The sequence below is a fragment of the Podarcis liolepis genome, assembly GCF_965112155.1.
Source record: "Podarcis liolepis genome assembly, chromosome: 1".
Taxonomy (NCBI): Eukaryota; Metazoa; Chordata; class Lepidosauria; order Squamata; family Lacertidae; genus Podarcis; species Podarcis liolepis.
The window spans coordinates 105,790,811-105,811,458 of record NC_139554.1 but is presented as its reverse complement, the minus strand read 5'-3'; the positions used below and the strand labels follow the sequence as shown (position 1 = coordinate 105,811,458).

The following is a 20,648-nucleotide window of genomic DNA, read 5'->3' as shown; positions in this document are numbered from 1 at the left end:
AAAAGTGTTCCTATAAGATTTATTTCTGAAAGGTTGCCATATTAAATACAGAGGCAAAGGGAAGATGGGCCAGGTCACTTCATTTGCTGACTCATTTGCTATATAAAACAGTCAAATCCAGGAACACAGTTCACCCCCAGTTACAACATGGGATCCTCTTTATTTAAAATAATAATAATGTGTCCATTGTTTTTCACGTTGTCTCCTTTAACCTCATCTCCCATTCTTCTCTGAAAAAAGACCCTTTTAAAAAAGGGATGGGGAACTTATCATTGGCCATGTTGGACTGTGACCAATGTAGCTAGATTCTACCAACATGTGGAGGGAGGCACACACTACAGGCTTTCCAACTCCACTTCAGAACTAGTGGAATGGTACAATCTTAGGTCATGACACAACCCCTTGTAGGTCCTGACCCAAAAACTGAAAACCAAAGCTGTAATGTTTGCTTAGGCAGCCCATCAGATGTTGTCCCTGACGATAAAAACAAGCCTATTTTGAAGGCTAACAGCTGCCCCTTTCTTCCTCTTCTGCCCCATAAAACTCACAGATTGGAAAAAACAGCTTATGTAATTCATATAAAAATGTAATAAATGCAACAGTCACTTAATGAATACTGTATAAAACAAATGGGATGTGTATGCTAAAATACATTTAGATGGATTATAGTACAATGGCAGGCTTCGGAGCTGGAATGACAGTGGGGAAGGCATATATAATAAAGAACACCTCATTAACCTTTAGAAAATGAACAAAATTTCTTAGCCAAACACATCCCATTTAATACTAAAGACACAACCAATTAATTCTGAAAATCGGCAAAAATATTTTAATAGACATATTAAAAAGAGAACTTCCAAAGGATGTATACACACTGCTTTTCAAAATTACCTTAATACTCACTTACATGGTATCTAGATTGCTGAATTGATAGGGAAAGTAATTTTTATTGTTACTACATGATGGAGTATGAATGAATATCACTTCCTCTATTTGCAAAGTTCAAGGGTAAGTGCTGTCTAAAATGGCACAATTCACAACCAAGAGAAAAGCACTGCAGCCTGCGGGGGAGGGCAAAGGTTTGCAGAAATAGAAATAAAAAAGGGCCCCAAAAATCCCTAAGGGGGGGAAATCCCAAAACAGCCCAGAGAGGGTTGAGCATGTTCAGTAGCCACGGAACAATGACTCAGCCAGAAAAGAAATACAGTGGTACCTTGGTTTACAAACACCTAGGTTACAAACACTTCAGGTTACGGACTCCGCTCACTCGGAAGTAGTACCTCGGGTTAAGAACTTTACCTCAGGATGAGAACAGAAATCATGTGGCGGCAGCAGGAGGCCCCATTAGCGAAAGGGCGCCTCAGGTTAAGAACGGACCTACGGAACGAATTAAGTTCATAACCAGAGGTACCACTGTATGGAAAGGAGGGGCTGGAATCGTTTGGATGGTTCAATGTGTCTGGTGAAAAGGAAGGTATGCTTGGGCATCAAACCAAACTAAAATTTTATTTTAGTATATGCACACTGCTCTGGAATCTTTATAGATGAAGGCTGGGCTAGAAGCATTTCAAATCAATAAATCAATGCAACCCTGGTCCATGATGCATAGCTCAATATAGAGGCCCTGTGGTGTGGGGAAGTTCTTTATGCAGATTTATAGAAGCATAGGACCTATATATTGCGATATGCATTAGACTGTCTAAAAAGCCTTCATGATTTGGCCTTTTCACCCCATGTCTTTAGGTGCCAGGCAAAAACATTTGTCCATAACCAGGCCTTTGGCTGATTAAACCGTCTATGGCCTTTTAAATCTGTTTTTAGGGGCATAAGGGTTATTGGTTTTTTATTATATTGTAGCTTTCATTTTGTATTTTTGTGTTGTGAACCACTCTGTCATGTTCAGATGAAGGGTGGTATACAAATTTAATAAATAACAGTAACAAACAAACATGAACAATTCCCCAATAACATATTAACAAAATGCTTTTCAACAGGATGAAGATATTCAGATGATGGGTATATTCACTGGACCAAACCCTACTACATTAAGGTATACATTCAGGTATGTCAAGCATTCAGCTAATATGCTGAATGTCTGGCTAGAATTTTTTCAACCAATACACACAGAGACAGCTGAGGTATTCAGTTTTTGGAACTTTCCAAATACAGCACTCAATTTATTGAGTTTAACACTTCACTGGCCTACTGCAGGAGTTCTTTACTTCCAATATAAATCAAAATAATGTTCTGTTTTTATTGGTGTGGAACAAGAAATGATCGGCTACAAATAACAAAATAAACTACCCCACTAGTTTTGGAAGCTATTCAGTCTGAATTCTTCATAATGCCACAGTATTAGGTTTGTTACAGCCAGCCTGAATGCTTCAGTTTAATAGGAACACTGGGTAAATTACCTAAAGCATAAATGCTCTACAGGAGATTTAGATATACATTTTTAATTCCAGCTGGTGGGGACCATTACAATTTGGATTTTTACATCCCAGAGGAAATTGACTTGTGGCATAAAATGTTTGTGAACAGAATGGCAATGAGTAGAAGTAATTAAAAATGGCTGCTTCAAGAGCTCTGCTTCAGTCAACTGCTCCAAATAAACTGCACTTCTAGAGATGTACTTCTCCAGTATTCACTGGCCGGAACTGGCTGGCTGTTTACTGTACTCTTCCTATACTTCCTCTTTTAAAGCAAGCATAATAATAATAATAATAATAATAATAATAATAATAATAATAACTTTAAAAAAACCTATAAGCTTTCATTCAAGACTTTACAGTGGTACCTCTGGTTAAGTACTTAATTCGTTCCGGAGGTCCATTCTTAACCTGAAACTGTTCTTAACCTGAAGCAGCACTCTAGCTAATGCGGCCTCCTGCTGCCGCCACGCCGCTGAAGCACAATTTCTGTTCTCATCCTGAAGCAAAGTTCTTAACCTGAAGCACTATTTCTGGGTTAGAGGAGTCTGCAACCTGAAGCGTATGTAACCTGAAGCATATGTAACCTGAGGTACCACTGTATATTTCAATCTGTGACCATCACACTTGGCTTAAGAAACAACCCTTTTCTGATATTAGCTAAGAACATTTATTGTGTCTTTGCGTAAATGAGCATATAGGCCATTACATTTCATTTAAATCCAACCATCGATGAAACATGGGGAAGTTTCAGAGATGGAAGGCTTGAAAGCTGGCTCCAAAACCAATCTAACTACTCCTTTACAAATCTGGGGTTGCTGGGAGACTTGAATTCAGGGAAAGGATAGCATGCACGGAGGACAGGGTGACATTAAATCACAAGATACAGAAAAGGGAAGTGAAATGGCTTCATTGGGCTCGATGGAATTCCATAAAGCATGGCATCGTCCAAGAAAGGTCACGAAGGGGCTTCTCTGAGGAACGCTCAGAGGTGGAAGAGAATGGGGGGGGGGGACGACGACACATAATAAACTACTTCACTAAGACCTAAACCGCCTAGGGTTTTTCCAGACCTCACTATTTGTGAGTGAGCGGTCCTTTGTTGAGACATGCAACAGACCATAGACAGCTGTAAAGGGGGAATTAGAGACATTTTGTGGGAGTAAAGGACTAAAAATTGAACATCCACATACAGAACGACACTGGATATTAGTTCCAAGGAAAGGGTAACTGGGTGATAAGAAGAGCAATCATCATGCTCAAACCTGGCTGTAATAGGGTGTTTGGAAGCGAGCCTACTATTTATCAGCCCCAGAGGTAGCATTCAGGCTTTAAGCAAAAGTCTAGCCTTTAGTCAAAAGTTTGTATGTTCGGACTCTTCCACTCCTAGTATGTGTATATGCAACGTAAGCACTGATGAATAAGAACAGTTCCTGACTGCCTGCTTTGTATCTGTTTGTACATATTGTGTATGCTTGATGCATACAGCAGCAAATAGCTATGGTCACTATCTTCAAGAGTTAAAGTACAGTAACTTTCAGGAGCTGAAGTTCAAATACAGCTGCTGAAATATTATTAATTTATATAAGATTCGTATACGATTCACATGTATAAAATATGAAGCAACTTAGGAAAAGCAATAGTCCACAGAAATTTGCTTGGCTTAGTATCCAGGACTTGCTGCACATCCCTTTCCCTCTGGCACATGTAAAAGGCGCAATAGGGTCTCTTGCTTCTGCTGAGGTTCAAAGAAGGCAAAATGCCTGCTGTTTCTTGACTCCTCCATACCACAGCAGAGTGAAAGCCAGGCGAAGGGGATGTGAGCTGTGAAGTGTCTCTTCTTGCTAGGACACTGGCCTTTTGTAAGCAGATGCCTGGACACCTGCTTAGCTGCCAAATTCAAGATTTGAGAGATGCACGGGGGGCGGGGGGAGTGCATCAGAAACCGAGCAAAGGTATAACCAAAGCTCTTGTGACTATATCCAGGCTTCCTCAAACTCGGCCCTCCAGATGTTTCGAGACTACAATTCCCATCATCCCTGACCACTGGTCCTGCTAGCTAGGGATCATGGGAGTTGTAGGCCAAAAACATCTGGAGGGCCAAGTTTGAGGAAACCTGACTATATCTATTTTAGATGTGCATTACAATAAAAACATGTTTAGTGACTGAACGAGGGCTACAATAGGAGTTTAGAAACTAGTGCTGCAATCTCACACTCCCTAATTATTTAGACCTGTGGCTGATGAGGTGCAAAGGGTGCCTTTGGACACTGCTATTGCATCCTTGCCAGCACTTGCTTAATTCACTGGGGGAGAATTAGAGGCTCGAGTGACTGTAATGGAAGAGTGAGTCAAATGTCTGAGCCATAAGTTGAGACATTTCAGAAGCGATGTTTAATGCTAGTTGGCAAAGAAGAATACGGATCCCCTGGTTCTTCACTCCAACCTGTTGTGTTACCTATTACCTTTATACACAGCGGATCTCAAATGTTGTTTCTACCACTGTATGATACTATTAAGAGCAGCCTTCCTCAATCAGTGGCTCTTCAGATGTTGCTGTACTACAACCTCCATAAGCTGCACCCATTTTGGTCAGGGATGATGGGAGTTGCCGGTCAAACCATCTGGAGGTCACCAGATTGGGGAGGCTGCTGTACAGCATCTACTCAAACCCAGAAAACTGTCATTTGAACATATTGAAAAGGCAATGTAGCAAAGAATGAGTTCCCTGATAGTTGTGCATCAAATCTGCCTTTGATTTCAAGCATACCACTGAATGTCTTAAACACAGGTTCCATGGGAGTAATTAAAATGTTTCTGTGTTTTGGATGAAGGGTGGTATACAATTTTTTTTTGAAAAAATTATATACATCATTGAGTGCGAGGCCTACCGGACAGAATAGGTGTTGTGAATATCCTATCAGTTAAGCAGTTTGCAAAGAGCGTGTAGCACAATTTGCCATGCTGCTTACTAAGAACAAAATAAGAACTCTGCTGGGTTGGATTAAAAGCCCAGTTATTCCAGTATGCTGTAACCAGGTGCCTATGGAAAAGCTCCAAGCAGGAAATAAGTGCAACAGAACGCTCCCGCACTTGTGATTTCCAGCATACTACCTCGGACGCTGGAGGAATAGCCTTATCCTCCATCTGTCCAATCCTCTTTTAAAGTTATACATCTTGGTCACTATTCATACCTCCTACAGGCTACTTTATGAGACGTACCGTTTGATTGCATTGTGATGCTGTGTTTAGCTTCAAATTGTAACTAAGGAGGCATTTGCTCCAGCAGATTCCAGCTTCTGGAGACATGTGGCCCTGAAGGCCCCACAGATACGCTTCTAACCAAGACATGCTGTTTCTTTTTGTAGGTAACCGTTCTAAGTGTTTAGGACTGATTTGGTGGGGATGAGAACATTTAAGGAATTGTCCAATCCACAGTATGCATTTGAAATAGTAAAAGAACCCTTCGGGTTATTTATTCATTTTCCTCCAAATATAAATCTCAAACTATATGGTAGCGAGTCGTCCCCCCCCCCCAATCCAAAAGATGCGCCAGAGCTAGAAAATATATTAGATGTATACAGCCTAGCAAGCACTTATCCTGGAGAAAATGTTGACCAACAAGATTTAGAGCCAAATTGCTGCTGACAAATTTCCAAGATACATCTCACTTAACGGTTTCCCTCCGGCCCGTTCCTTCCATTACTTACTGTATTATAGGAAAATATTCACAAATCGACATGTGATTTTTCAAACGCTCTTACAGATTAATGCCGTCAAATGGTGAAGAAGACATGAAATATGCTAACAAGGAGACAAAAATTAATGGACAGTGACCCAGTTCAGGTGATTATTTAGGCTTAATAAGTCTAGATATAAACAAGTGTTTTGCCCATTCCAACAGACCATTCATGTAAATTGCAATTAAACCAGGAAGCTTCTAACCATAATTTCTTATTTTGTCTGAACCAGGAAACTATAATTGTCTGCTCTGGAGCAAGCTAGGATATGAAGCCATTAATTGAAGTTGGTTTAATATTAAATCAAATTTAGAACATGATTTGACATCCTGGCTTATTCTGGAGCTGGTAACCATAGTTTCCCAGTTTGTATGAAGCAGGAAACTGCAACCAATTAGAAACATATTGTAATAACTGCAGCTCACAGAAAAGGAGGGATGAAGGGACTGCATGTGCAGGCAAAGGGCTCATTCATTTCTCTGCTTATTAAGCACCAAAGTGATTATCCAAATGTCACCATTATCTCCACTAATTTCACATGCAATACAACTGAACAAAATATGGTGTTGTATATGCATATTTATCATCTGTCCTGTGTGTGTGGACATCATTCTAAGATGCTTTTCAATCTCTTGCACACTTAGTAACTCCATTGATTGAAAATTCAAAGAGATCACATGCGTAATGAAAGGAATACGTAGTGGGCAGGGACTTGTGCACATTGGGCTATTTTCGTTTTATGCCAGCCACTCAGTTATCAAACCTAAACATGAACATTTCAGCCTTTCATTTCTTCTTTAAACTCCTCTACATTGTGCCGCGCTTTCCAGTTATTATGGAAATCTTGCCACTAGTTGAGCAGCTAGGTGCTTGGCTAGAAAAATAGCTGCTTCTGAATGTTTGACAGGTTACATAAATTACATGCATGAAAAATTGATTTAATTTCCCTGCTAATGATTTTTCCTAAGCCTCTATTACCTTAATTATCTGGACAGCCACCTATTAAACAAGAATGATCAGTATCACTTGTTTGTTGCAGATGTTGATAGGTATAAAGTGTAATATTGCATTATAGGACATGGAAAGCACCAAGAAAGCAATAAGTACGTTCTAACTCATGAGAACCCAAGTTGCTTTTGTTTGTTCCATCTATTTTAGCTTCAGTGCAGTGTTGTGTTCTGACTATTTGAGGTCCTATTTTGCTGTGCCTCCCCTGCCCCTCCCTCCAGTTTATACAGGACAACCTCCACAAAACTTTGTTGTGGACTTGTCTCTCTGACTTGGTGACAGCAGTAATCTTGTGATGGTGTGAAGCTAGTATGAACTAGTGTAAACTCCACACTTTGATTGTGAAGCATGTTTTGGCTGACTGAAGGCAGAGGTGCATGTGGATAGCTTGGTTGGTGCTGATAAAGCCAAGGTTGCAGGTTCGATCCTGGTATGGGACAGCTGCATATTCATGCATTGCAAGCAGGGTGGACTAGATGATCCTCAGAGTTCCTTCCAACTCTATGATTCTATGACCTCCAAGCAGAAATTACCACCCAGCACTTCCGGGTATGGTTCTATAATTGATTATTTATTTATTTTTATTTTACCTACGTATTTCTATCTGGTCTTCTCAAATAAGTTGCTCAAGGTGGCTCACATTAAAAAACAAAAAGCCAACCCACCAGTTTTAAGGATCTTAACACAACAGAATAAAGCAAGTAGCGAAGGCAAAATATGACACCTGAAAGATAACACCAATGCCAGCAGGACCTCTCTGAAGCAGAAGCAGCTATACCAAAGAAGGCACACTAGCACATCCACTAAAAAAGCCTTCTCTTTGTCTAAGCTACCTGCACATCTTCAAAATACTGTATCATCCATTCATTAAGCAATCCAGAACTGCTTTTGAGAACTAGCTCTATTTTTTCACACATTTGCCACACATTTTATAATAATAATAATAATAATAATAATAATAATAATAATAATAATAATAATAATTGTACCCTACCGATCTGGCTGTGTTTCCCAAACCACTCTGATTTTTTTTGCTTTTTGCTTATTGTTTAAATTGTGGATCTAACAGAACAGAACACTTTAAGGCATTGCCCCTTCTCCACGTACATGGAGGCATCTGTACAGCTTCTGTTCTCCAGGAGAATAACAACTGACACATTTTAATTCCAGGCCCAAACCAAACTTGAACTGCCTTCTGGATGAATAAAAGAGGTTGATCCAGTCCAATATTATGATTTCAAATTTTGTCAGCCAGATGATCCCTAAGTCCACAAGATCGCTTGCAAAGGCAAAATCATGCAAAATCAGAACAACTTCTGGAACTGGAACTGCCCCTGCCATCCTAGATCTTGCAAAAACTCATGTGACATCACAGAGCCCAGCAAACAAGATGGAGGGCCTAAAAGCTATTTTTGTGCTGGGAAATCTCTAGGTGGAAAGATCTTTTAAGCCCTTGGCCTTCTTACCAGGTTCTGGGAGGTTCCTGTGAGATCTCCGATGGTCCTGCGAGATTTCATGAGAACCTCCAGAGCCTATCAAGCAAGGCTCTCCTGCCTCTTTCTTCCTTTTCATTTATTTTTCAGCAGTCCACATAAAGCTATGATCACAACAATAAAATCCACGTAAGTGATAGCCCCAGTGTATCTGAGGAGGGGCAGGGAGCCATTGAGGCAACACTGTTCTACTTCATAAGCCTCTTGCTCATGCTGGGATGCTGCCTGCAGTTTGGGGGTCCTTACTCCAAAGGAGATGGGAGGAGAAAAGCAGAGGAAGGCAGTAAGGAATTTGCAAATTGCAAAATAGTTGTTAGTGGGGCAGGGTGCTTACCAGGAGGGAAAGGGGTGAGGTGACACCAAGGTTGCTGTGGTGTAAACACAGCGACAGTATCATAGTTCTCTTCACCAAGGGACACCCAGAAAAGTGTCAAAAGGTATTTTACTAATGTATCTGATCCTATAAATCAGAAATCTAGGGAAGGAGAGGAATGGCAAAATTCTCACACGTAAAAGGATTCTGATGATCAGCTTACTAAACGGGAACCTGCACACAGCGGAAAGTTACTTCTCCATAAATGGTTAACTGCAGCCACCCAAGCATACATTCATTGTTTGTTGGGTTGACCATCTGGAGAGTAATCAAGCAACCAAAATTCCTAAACTATAAAATCCAGTGCTTTTTTCTGGGGAGGACAGGATGCATACCCCTAAACACTGTGTGAATCTAAGTTTGGCCTCATTGAGGGGCAGTATTTCAATATGAATAGGAAAATGAGAGAACCCTAAACATTTTTTAAGGGGGGAAAAGCACTGATAAAATCCAAGAATCTCAAGTAGCCATTCGCAAAAATAACTGTAACATCAATCAGTGACAAATACAATGCTCACACATTAAAAGAGAATCTGAGATTGCACCAAGTGCGATGAAATAAATGTTTGTTACAAGTACATAAATGACAGTTTGGGAATTAAAGACTCCAGGATGTGTACCTTGTGCTTGCAATGCTCGGTGATTCTGCTCCAAGCCTGCATCTTTCTAACTGACTGGCAACAATCTGCCTTTCCACCTCAAGCTCTCTGGTGAGCCTTTGAAACTGGAGCTCCTGTAATTAAAAAGAAAAAGAATTTTAAAATTATATATATATATATATATATATATATATATATATATATATATGCATATGCTGTGGGTAGGATAAAAGAAATATATTGGTCCACACATCTCAAAGCAAATAAAGGAATTAAAGTGAACTAAAAATAAGAAACAAAACCCCTTTTCCTATTAGTAAGTCATCTGAAAAATCAGTACACATCCATGATGAGCAAGGACTTGCTTACCACCCCTTAAAGGCTCCTCAAAAGTTAGCCTGAGGGTGCTTAGTTACCGAAAAATATGGCCTAGTAGGATTAATGTCACTTTAGCATACAGCTAAATGTGCCAAGGTACACATACTAAGTTTTTATGGCTTGAAAGCAGTTTATGATTCACTACCATAATCACTGGAGTGAGGTGTTTTACAAGGGAAGAAATATGGCAGCCTCTGTGCAAAAGGTTCACAGGCCAAGTTGGCAACTAGTTCCTTAAATAAGGGTCATACTTTGAAATGATAAGCAAGGGCTGAATAGCTTTCACTTGTTCACCTCTGTGCAGGCCAAGTCTTAGGCTGCTGAATGGTGTCAACGGTAGAGGTTTTGGAAAAAGCATTCTCCTTATACGTACATCAGCTGCTCATTCCTGTTTCCCAAGATGAGAAGACTTCCATCATCCATCCATCTCAGGAATCAGTGTTTGCAAATGCAGTTACTATGTGCCACTCAACTACCTCTCTTTTTCTCTCCCCCTCTCTCTCTTGTGGAGCTCAATAAAGGAATTAGGATATTTTGGGGTTTTCTTTACCCTAGAAGCTATCAAGAACATATCTCAATGCAACCGAAAATTGTGCGACTATACATTTTTCTCCCATAAAATTACACCACCAGTTCCTGCTGCTACAAATCTATTTCAAGGTAATATTAGAAAAAAACATTGTATTTTTTTAAAAAAACAACTACTCTGCATATAATACTGAACTCCATTCGCAAATGTTTTGTCGCTTTGGGTGTTTGCTCTTTAAACGTTATAGGAGTAGTGTGGAAACAAAGGCCATAATCAAAAGCAGAAGATTCCCAAAAATTTGCGGGGCAGTTACTTAATTATTAGAGAACTTGTACATGGCCAAGCAGGTTCAGAGTCCATTCTTCTATAGCCCCTGCCTGCCGCCGTGTGTTTCGCTTTGAGTTCCATCAGATGTTCCCCTGGGCAACAGTGCTAATGGAACTTCCTTCCCTGGATCACATTCAGTACTGAACCCTTTCTACAAATCACCTTTTAATTACAACTTCGAACAAATTCTGGAGGAGTGCTAACCTGCAGTCATCTAGATAATGTTGGGCTCCAGTTCCCATCAGCCCTAGCCAGCTTGGCCAAAGGTCAGGGATTAAGGAAGTTGTATGTATTCCAGCAACATCTAAGGCCCACAGGTTTCCCAGCCTAGTTGTAGAGGTAGCTCTTCTGTCACATGTGGACTGTAATAGTATTCTCAGAAGTGTGGCAGAAGTGCTCACCTAACCTCCCATCCTTTCACTGTTGCTGCTTACCAAGGTAGAAGAAGAGGTCATCACAATGTTTTTGCAGTGGTAAGCAGCAGTGACGCAACTGACTGGAGGTCAGGTGAGTGCTGTTGCCCCAGCTTGCCTTCTGCTATCGATTACCATGTATTTAAAAAGCCTATACTTAAGTTTTTCTAACAGAGGTATGTGTCTTGTTTGGACTGGCCAACTTGGATGCATGTTGCCAACAGTCTATGCCAGCTGAGAATCAACATTTGGAAGCCAAGTCCATCTGGCAATTCAGTATCTGTGCCAAGTCAGTATTGGTTAGAATGTCCTTTCGTCTGCCTTTTTAGTCCAGTCACGTTTCTGTTCTGATTTCTAGGATAAATCTGCTTATTAGTTCACTTGCTCCTCCGTTGTTTATTAAGCTTAAACCACATCATTTTATTTCAAAAGTTGAGGAGAGGTGTAAGAAGGAGGCTGCAAAAGCCACCCAAGTTTAGAAAAGTCAATAAGACAGTAAATTTTACTGTTCACAGCTGGTTAATTCCCAACAGCCCTCACAGACCTGGGCAACCTAAAGGTGTGGTGATTATTATAAGAATGCGATCTGTTTGGCCTTGTGTTAGAGCAAAGTGTGTTGAACCAAAAGAGTTCATGCAGCTACATATGTTATTTGCTTGACACAAACAGAACAATTATTCTTTGATCCAATGGTAAAATACTCCCCACCCCCTTTTCTTCCACAAGAAATAGCCCCCAAGGCTAGAAAAATTCAAGAGATCTAATTGCCCAAACACCTAGACATTTTTTGTTGGCTTCTAGGAATATTTTGGTTTCTAAACATTTCTCCCAGGCATCTAAATGAGCCCAGATGAAATATCTCCATCTCCTATCTTTTTAGAAAATTGACAGATTCACATAAGTAAAGTTCTGTGTTATTAACATATGACAGTAAAGTTATCTGGCTGCAAACTTCCATCAGAAGGAAAATGAATGTTAATGGTTCCAATTAATCCTCTAATAAGCTTTGTACACGCACAATAAAATGGTGTTGAGTATATCATTTGTGTTGAAGGGTTTAAATCTTTTTACTGGCATTTATAGACAAGGTCAGACTTCAGAACAAACAAACATCCATTATACATCATGTAACAGCCATCCATAAAATAAATTTAATGGATGTTAGAATGTCAGCCATTAAAATGATGATTACTTGAAGACTGTGCATAAGCCCCTGGTCTCTAAAATACAGTAGCCATGTATTCAAGTTGTTGAGCTTTTTTTGGCCAAACTTGTTGGGAGTTTTATTTTGCAAAATCACAAAAAGAAGTTTTAGAGCTCCCTCCCCCCCAAAATCGCCAAAATCACCACTTCTGATATGGGTTGCCATATGTCCAGATTTTTCCAGACATTGAAGAATGGGCAAGTTTCATTGATTTAAAGAACTATTGTAAACAATTAAACGCATTAGCAGGATTAATATAAAACCAAGCAGTTAAAAGGTGATTTTGTTGGGGTGTGTGTGGAGTAGACAGAATTATAATAAAAAAGATGTCAAGGGGGGAGGTGCAGTTTAATTAAACGGTTTCTCTATGTAACCAGAGAAGGAGTAGAGGGAAGTCAAAATGAAGGATACAAATATAAAGGAAGATTAAAGGTAAAGATTATCATTGTTAAATTTAAAACTGAAAAATAAATAAATAAATAAATAAATAAATAAATAGATACATACATACATACTTAAGGGGTATCTGCACAACTTCCTAGCATCTACATTTAAAATGTAGGAAGCCAATGTTTCGTTTCCCCTATATATTGCTTAGCTTGGTCTTTCAGGAGCTGTGAATTCGAAACAAGATTGCTAAACCTACAGCACACTTAATTTACCTTTACTTACAGAACTAATATTTGCATCAGCTGGAAGGACAGCAGTGTTTATCACTTCATGAAGCCTGAAAGCCAGTATTTGTTTCAGTGTTCATGGCAATGCTTTCCTCACTGCTGTACCACTGATATTCTAATGTGTCTATGGCGCACTGTACACCAGATAGGCATGCACAAGCTCACATCTATCACTATGGCAGAAAATTTGATTATAAGAATGTGCACAACACGGAGAGAACAGATTGGCCTCTATTAGCCTGTGCAAATCAAAAGTGATTCTATCAGCTTCTGCCTCAATTCCTCATCCTTAAAAGAAGTTGTCACTGGGTTGCATATAAGTAATCAGTAGCAGTTCCAGTACTAGTAAAACATCTTTAAAACTTCTGAGATGAGATGCTACTTGAATTCAAGATCTCTGTTCAAAAATGTGGCTCGTCTCCTAAGGAAAGTTGCATATTAATGGAGGAGAAAGTGATCAAAGCAACTTACCTATAAGACAACAGGATAAGAACATAACTCAAATCTCATGAATTTGAAAGCAGCAGTAAAGACATCCCACACTAAAACATCCCTAACTAATCAGAACCCTAGGAATAATTAGGATAACAAGCAAATTAGAGTTAAATGGGTTTTAAAAGCCTTTTCACTAATGTACACTTACAATAATTATACTCAGACAAATGTTGCTTGCTACAGTATGTTGGCATAAATATTTACAGGTCAAGCTCATATCATTCAAGAGTGTGATGCACCTCTTTCTGCAAGTAACCAGTATGGCTGTTGTTCAGATGATCTCAAGTTTATTAAGTCTGGATATACATGAGCCTTTTGTCCACACAACCCCCCCCCCAACCCCCCTTCGTGTGTTGGTGCACACTGCTCAAAATACGTCGTCTCACTTCTCCCACGTCACGTAGGATGTTATTGTATGCAAACCTGGGCTCATGGTTTGTTTTTCTCCATACAAGCCACAAGCAGAAACCAAAAAACAAGCCATAAGCCCAGGTTTGTACATAATGACAAACCAGAATCTCCCTAGTCTAGTTCCTCCCCGATGCAGCAGGAACAGGGAAGGAGTGAAGTGCAAACTTTTGAGAAGTGCGCACCAGCATGCTGCTCATTCACACTAAATCACAGGTTGTTTTAAGTATGGTTTAATATGCCAGATTAAATGGGCCATTATTTATAAAGTCATCTCTTAAACCCCATCACCTTGCACAGACGATATCCATGCAGTATAGCTTTCCTCAATATAAAGGTAAAAGGTAAAGGACCCCTGGACGGTTAAGTCCAGTAGAATTTGACTATGGGGTGCGGCGCTCACCTTGCTTTTCAGGATGAGGGAGCCGGAGTTTGTCCACAGAGAGTTTTCTGGGTCATGTGGCCAGCATGACTAAACTGCTACTGGAGCAGCAGGACACTGTGACAGAAGCCAGAGTGCACGGAAATGCCATTTACCTTCCCACCGCAGCAGTACCTATTTATCGACTCGCATTGTCGTGCTTTCGAACTGCTAGGTTGGCAGGAGCTGGGACACAGCAATGGGTGCTCACCTGTTGCTGCTCCTTGTGCATCCTAGTGAAAGATAATGGGCACCATCTCGGTCGGGGGGGGGAGCGGGTGTCTCTCAGCACCCACAAACTTTCCACTGTGGGTGCCCAGCCAGGTGACCCAACGTGTCACATGTGTGACATCACATGGTGCAACATAAGCACCAGCTCCACAGGACACATCCACGGCTACAGCGAGCTCCAATAGTCTCTGTGGCAGTGCCAGAGAGCAAGTAGAGGCAAAGCAGTGGGTGGCGGCAGGCAAGTAGCGCATGCATGACGTCATCTCACATTGCGCACACATGATAGCGCGAGTGACGTCAATCTGAAGCCCAAGTCCGTACCTCTGTGAAAGATGATCACTAGGAACTTGACCCTTAAATTTTTTACCTCAGAAACAACGCTGAACAAACAAGAATGTAGTCGACTCCGCTCCCGTTGTTGGAGAAATCTACAAAATTGGCTTTTTAAAAAATCCATCTAAGTGATATAGCAGATGCCTGTAGGTTTCTATTCGCACCTGTGTCTCCATCCAGGCAATAAGAGGTTATCATCATGGTCCAAAGGCACATTATACTCATGAAAAGTACTCAAGGAGGGCACAGAGCAGAATCAGCAAGTGTTGTGTCCTGTAGAGAGTCACAAGGGCCAGACACAGTGGAGTGGAGGGTCACATTCAGACCCCAGGGTTGAGGTTCCCCACTCCTGTTATATGTAGTGAAATGCAGAATTCACCAGTTATTTATTCACAAAACTACCCTAAGAAATTTACACCATTTGTACCAAAAGGATTGTGGTTACTCATTCATTCATTATCCCTACACATTAAAATCCCCAAACAACAAAATATCTGGTCTTTGTATGCTTTCTCAATATACAATAGTACTTGCTTAAAACCTCCTTAACTTGGTGGTTTATTGATTTAAGGGAAATCAATAAATTCTTGAAGTATTTTTCCCCTAACAGTTTATTTATGCCCATTATTTGTTAATTTTAAAGTATTTTGTCTACAGTATATCTGAATATCTGCAGAAATGAGAACAGCCTCTCCCACAACTACACTTGGATACTTTAAAAGCTGAGAGAGACAGTATCCTAAAACCTCACAGATGGGCAGTATAAATATTTATAAGCCAAGTTTCTGGTAAGCAAAATAAGTCAAATGGTTTCACATAGGAAATAAATTCAGGATCGATAGCCTCTTCTTTTTTGCTCATCCTGCTATACTCCAAGAGGAAATAACCAAGTACTCAGATTGATCTAGGAAGCCTGCAATGTCTTAAAAAATACCCTTCCACAGTTCTTCTGACCTGTACAATTACACTTACAATCTGATCTTTGTTACAATTTTGAAGGGGCTAATCTAATTCATATGATTCCAAATATCAATAGACTGAGTATTCATCTCTCTTACCAACAGAAGGAAACTTCAATAATAGTTCGGAATTATTTCTTTTTAACTGAAACTGACAAAGGGCAGGTGCAACTTTCTGCAGATTCCTCTAAGCAGGTTTGCCAGATCCTTTTATTAACATACCGTATTTTTCCGTGTATAACACGCTCCCCCCAATGTATAACAAGACCCCTATTTTTGGGGAATCAAATTTATGAAAATGGGGGAAGATGACCTCCGTGTATAAGACAACTCCCATTTTTTAAACATTATTTTAGAGTAAAAAAAACCTAGTCTTATACATGGAAAAGTATGGTATTTTCTGAATATTTAATTTCCCAGGGACAGTTATCAGTTTTATTATGGGGGGGAGGGAACCAAGGGATCTCTAACGAAGTTTATTTGACTGATTCCTTATATAAATTGAAAACAGTTTGTACATTTTCGAGGGCACGTTCCATGGGATTAGAGCTGGTAGGATTACCAGAGTTTGCCAATTGTTCTTCTGTTCAAATTAACCACTGCTTGTTTTGACACCCTAACGAAGACAAACCATGGTTCATTATATCTATTGTTTGTTGAAATAGTTTTACAAAACTATGGTGTTCTTTGCACATCACACTAAGCCAAACTTTGGCTTAGTGCTAATATGAAGGCCCTAGGAGATGAGCTTGCAGCCATTTTCCTCCTCCCCAGTCCTTTTTTACTGCCGTGCTGCTATCATAATTAGTCTGGAGACAGCTTAACGATGAAGCCCTGGTTTCAGTGTTAGAAAATCTGATATATAAGCTAGGCACCAAATGGCTCCTTAAACCAAAGTTGCAGTTGCCAGACAGAATGTTTAGTTGCCATTTTGGGGCAAGATGGCCCTGAAGTCCTATTTTTCAAATGATGGACTGACTGAGATTGATTATCAGTTAAACATCTGGCTAGTTCAGATGACAACCTTGAGCTAGGTTAAGAATGTTGAGAACTTAAAGAAAAAAAGTAACTTTACCCAGGGATAGTTCTCATATATATATATATATATATATATATATATATATATATATATATATATATATATGGAGCTGGTCTTTCGGCAAAGCTGATGGAATGAGCCCTGCTTCTCATCTCTCCTACTGAAACTGTGGAATGGCTACAAGTGCCATTTTGTTCAGAGCTGTTACCTGGATCAATATTTAAATAACTGAGTGTTCGATATACTACTTTTCTTCTAGCTGTAGTTGTTAATATACAACGCCAATATACACCATCACAACACTATGAAATTTCTGTCTCGAGGCACCAAAACAAAAAGGATCTCTTGCTTGGGAAACAGCCAGTGCCAGGCTATTCTATATCCGTGCTTCCTAGTCAAAAGAGTGCTTTCAACGGAGCTAAGCAAAATAAGCAAAATAAGCAAAGCAACCCATGACCCAGCTGTTGACACCCACCAAACATGGACCATGTTTACACATTATGGTGGCCATAATGCAAAAGGTTTTTTTTATTATTCAAAATTCTATAGAACTTTATATCAAGCACTCCAATCAATGCTGAGCTATTTTTCATTAATTATAGCAAGCATAACAAAAAGCAAATCAATACATTAATAGTAGAGTGTTAATATTAATACAGTGGTACCTCGAGTTAAGTACTTAATTCGTTCCGGAGGTCCATACTTAACCTGAAAATGTTCTTAACCTGAAGCACCACTTTATCTAATGGGGCCTCCTGTTGCTGTCGTGCTGCCGGAGCACAATTTCTGTTCTCATCCTGAAGCAAAGTTCTTTACCTGAAGCAATATTTCTGGGTTAGCGGAGTCTGTTACCTGAAGTGTATGTAACCTGAAGCGTATGTAACCTGAGGTACCACTGTACACTGACATTGGTGCATGAAGTTAAGTTTGATTTACAAATTATTTTTTTACGAAGAGGTAGTTGTGTAGGGTACATAATGGGAAATGATAATGGTCTGGTACCATTCTTTTGAGATCACAGCCTGGAACCTTCTGCAGGCTCTCTCCTCCAGTCCTGAGTGCGAATCTGTCCGACAACACCAACCGAAGTATTTAATAAGCAACCGGCCTTATCCTATCAACAGTAGTCTAGTAAAGATGCATCCAAAGTCATCAGAAAAAAACTTGATAGTCATTGTTCATGAAGCTACAGAGCTAGCAACTTAGTGCGCTCATAATACCTTTCTACATACGCACCCCTACCCCCACACAGAGAGAATGAGAATGAATCAGAGGAGGCTGGAATTTTTCTTCAGTGCCAAAAAAAACCTTGAAAAAAGATGTATTGGGGTTTTTTTTGTTTTTGCATTCAGAATAAGCTGCTATAGTCAGAGCAAAGCTTTTCCTTTATGATAAACAGGAACACAATGCCCCAACAGGCATCGTTCATTTCAGCTTGCCAATTCAACAGCTCATTTGCTGATACCGTAGTATTTACATATGCATAGAAGCAGTCATCCCACAGATCTATAATTTCATTCCCAGCAGCAATTCCTAGCTGTCTATTTCAAAAACAAAATTATAATCCTGAAAGTCATTATTGCAGCTATATCAACTTTCCTGCTCATGAGAGGTGCAAGTTTTTCATACAAAAATATACTAATTTAAATACAAAGCCAAAATAGTTAAACCGTCATCCATGTCCATTAGGAACGAGTAGTGGGCATGGGTGTGTTGTATAAATATTCTTTGCCAGTCTTCATGCATCTTATAAAGTAAGAGAACTGCTTCATGAAAATTCATGCCATAATGACATTCTCAGTCTTCATGATGCCACAGGACTTTTGTTTCTTCTTTCATTGGCTAAACTTGGCTTTTATCCTGGAATTATTTTGTAGTTATCCTGTTGCATGCCAGCTGACAGCCTTATTACATTCAAGGTAAACAAAGAAACCAATCCAAAAAATATATTGCTTTAAGCTCCTCTCCTATAAGCTCACTTTGATTAAGACAAGAGCTAGACTTATTGTGTGGCAAGAGAAAGGTGGATTTCATATATCTACCCTGAAGCAATTCCAAGTCTTATTTTAGAATTTTATTCTCAGGTTCAATTTGCATCTCCATTCTCCCTGCTCCACCATACTCATTTAAAAAACAAAAAAACCAACAACTGTGCTTGGAATTAAAAAAAAAAATTGACATGAATACCTTTAAAGTTGGTTTAAATAGTTAAGGTGTGGCAGCCTTAATTATTTTGCAAATAGAAGTCCACTGTAAATAAGAATTATTAACTGCAATAAAGGGAAGTTCAAGAGGCAAGCACAAACAACACTGAAGCCTCAGTTTCAGCTGAATAAAAAGTACATAATTATATTGGAAAACATTCAGCTCTGGGCTCTCTGCCATACAGGAAGAGTGTTTAATTACCAACACTGGCATAGCAATATCAATAGAAGACTGAATATTCAAAAACTGCATGCAATTTCTTAATGCCCTTGATTCTTTCCCTTCCAAGGAAGAGACAAGGATCCCCATTTATCTTTTTTACTTACTCATGTGCCTCAAGTGCACAATCTGGGACTACTGACTACTATTTTGAAACTTGCATTATAAATGGAGAACAGTTCCACTTCCCAGTGACTCAGTTAAAATACATTTATTCAAGATGATAGTCTTTATACCAAGGACAGGTTTTAACACTAATCTTTAAAAAAACCAAAGCATTCGATAATAGCCAGTATCTACCAGTACTTTCAATTACCTAAACTCTTTTCAAAGCAATTACACTACTCCTGGTGAACCCAATAGGCTCCTCTCAACAGGTTAATAAGAAGCAATTGTTTTACATCTTAGGCTGCAATCCAAACCTGGGAATAAGTCATATTGAATTCAATGGGGCTTGTTTCTGAATAGACATGTGGATTAAGCACACCTACGTGGGAAGAGCCCTACTGAGTGAATGGAGTGATTTACTTCCAAGTTAACGTTAGTAGGATCAAGCTGAACATGACCAACAGCATGATCCTATGTCTACACTGAAGTAGACTCTATTGGATTCAATGGGACTTGCTCCCAGATAAGTGAAGGATCATAGCCAAAGTGGGGTACATTTGAGTGTCAAAAATCAATAGTTTGATTGTCAAGGAAAAATATCCAACAAGGATGTGAGATTTAGGAATAAAATACCAATCTAGTCTGCACCTTCAGGTTCCTTACTAATGAGTGGTACTGATGGTGCTCTGATAGCAGCAACAGGCAGTGGTGGCGCTTGCTTTTACTGTGAAATCTGTTCCAAGAGGCAATTAATACAACGCAGGTCAGCAGGTCCCAGATATTCCTAGTTGATGATTTTTTCCATCACTGAAAGACTGCTTTCTTTACCAACCACACCTGTGTCAACCCACTGCTAAATTTCCATCTGTTACACTTCCCCAGTACAGGGAGGTGAAGGCCTCGTGTCTTCTAATGTAGGGCTGGCCTTAGGGGGCATGAGAGGGAAAAGCACTGCTACATGCTTGCTGGCTGGTATAAAAGTATGCTCCCATTTCATAAGGGACTGGATGTTGTGGTGTGGCAGGGGGCGCCAGGACTGGCAGGACGAGGAGGGCACCAG

At 39.8% G+C, this 20,648-nt stretch overlaps 1 protein-coding gene and 1 long non-coding RNA gene across 23 annotated transcripts in view; one reads left to right on the top strand and one right to left on the bottom strand.

Moving 5' to 3' along the window:
• Window positions 1-20,648, bottom strand: part of PKP4 (plakophilin 4) — a 94,514-nt gene that overhangs the window by 43,723 nt on the left and 30,143 nt on the right. For all 21 annotated transcript variants that reach the window (XM_083493641.1, XM_083493657.1, XM_083493660.1 and 18 more), the window contains exon 3: window positions 9,664-9,776. In XM_083493641.1, the coding sequence (XP_083349767.1) occupies window positions 9,664-9,776 (113 nt within the window). The remainder of the gene's footprint in view (window positions 1-9,663; window positions 9,777-20,648) is intronic.
• LOC310703250 lies at window positions 1,507-16,116 on the top strand. Of its 2 annotated transcripts, none has more exons than XR_014524037.1 (4): window positions 1,507-5,793; window positions 6,196-6,275; window positions 10,576-10,680; window positions 15,716-16,116. It is a non-coding gene; the product is annotated as an uncharacterized lncRNA (long non-coding RNA). The 2 variants fall into 2 exon arrangements; XR_014524038.1 differs by having other exon boundaries at window positions 1,507-5,797.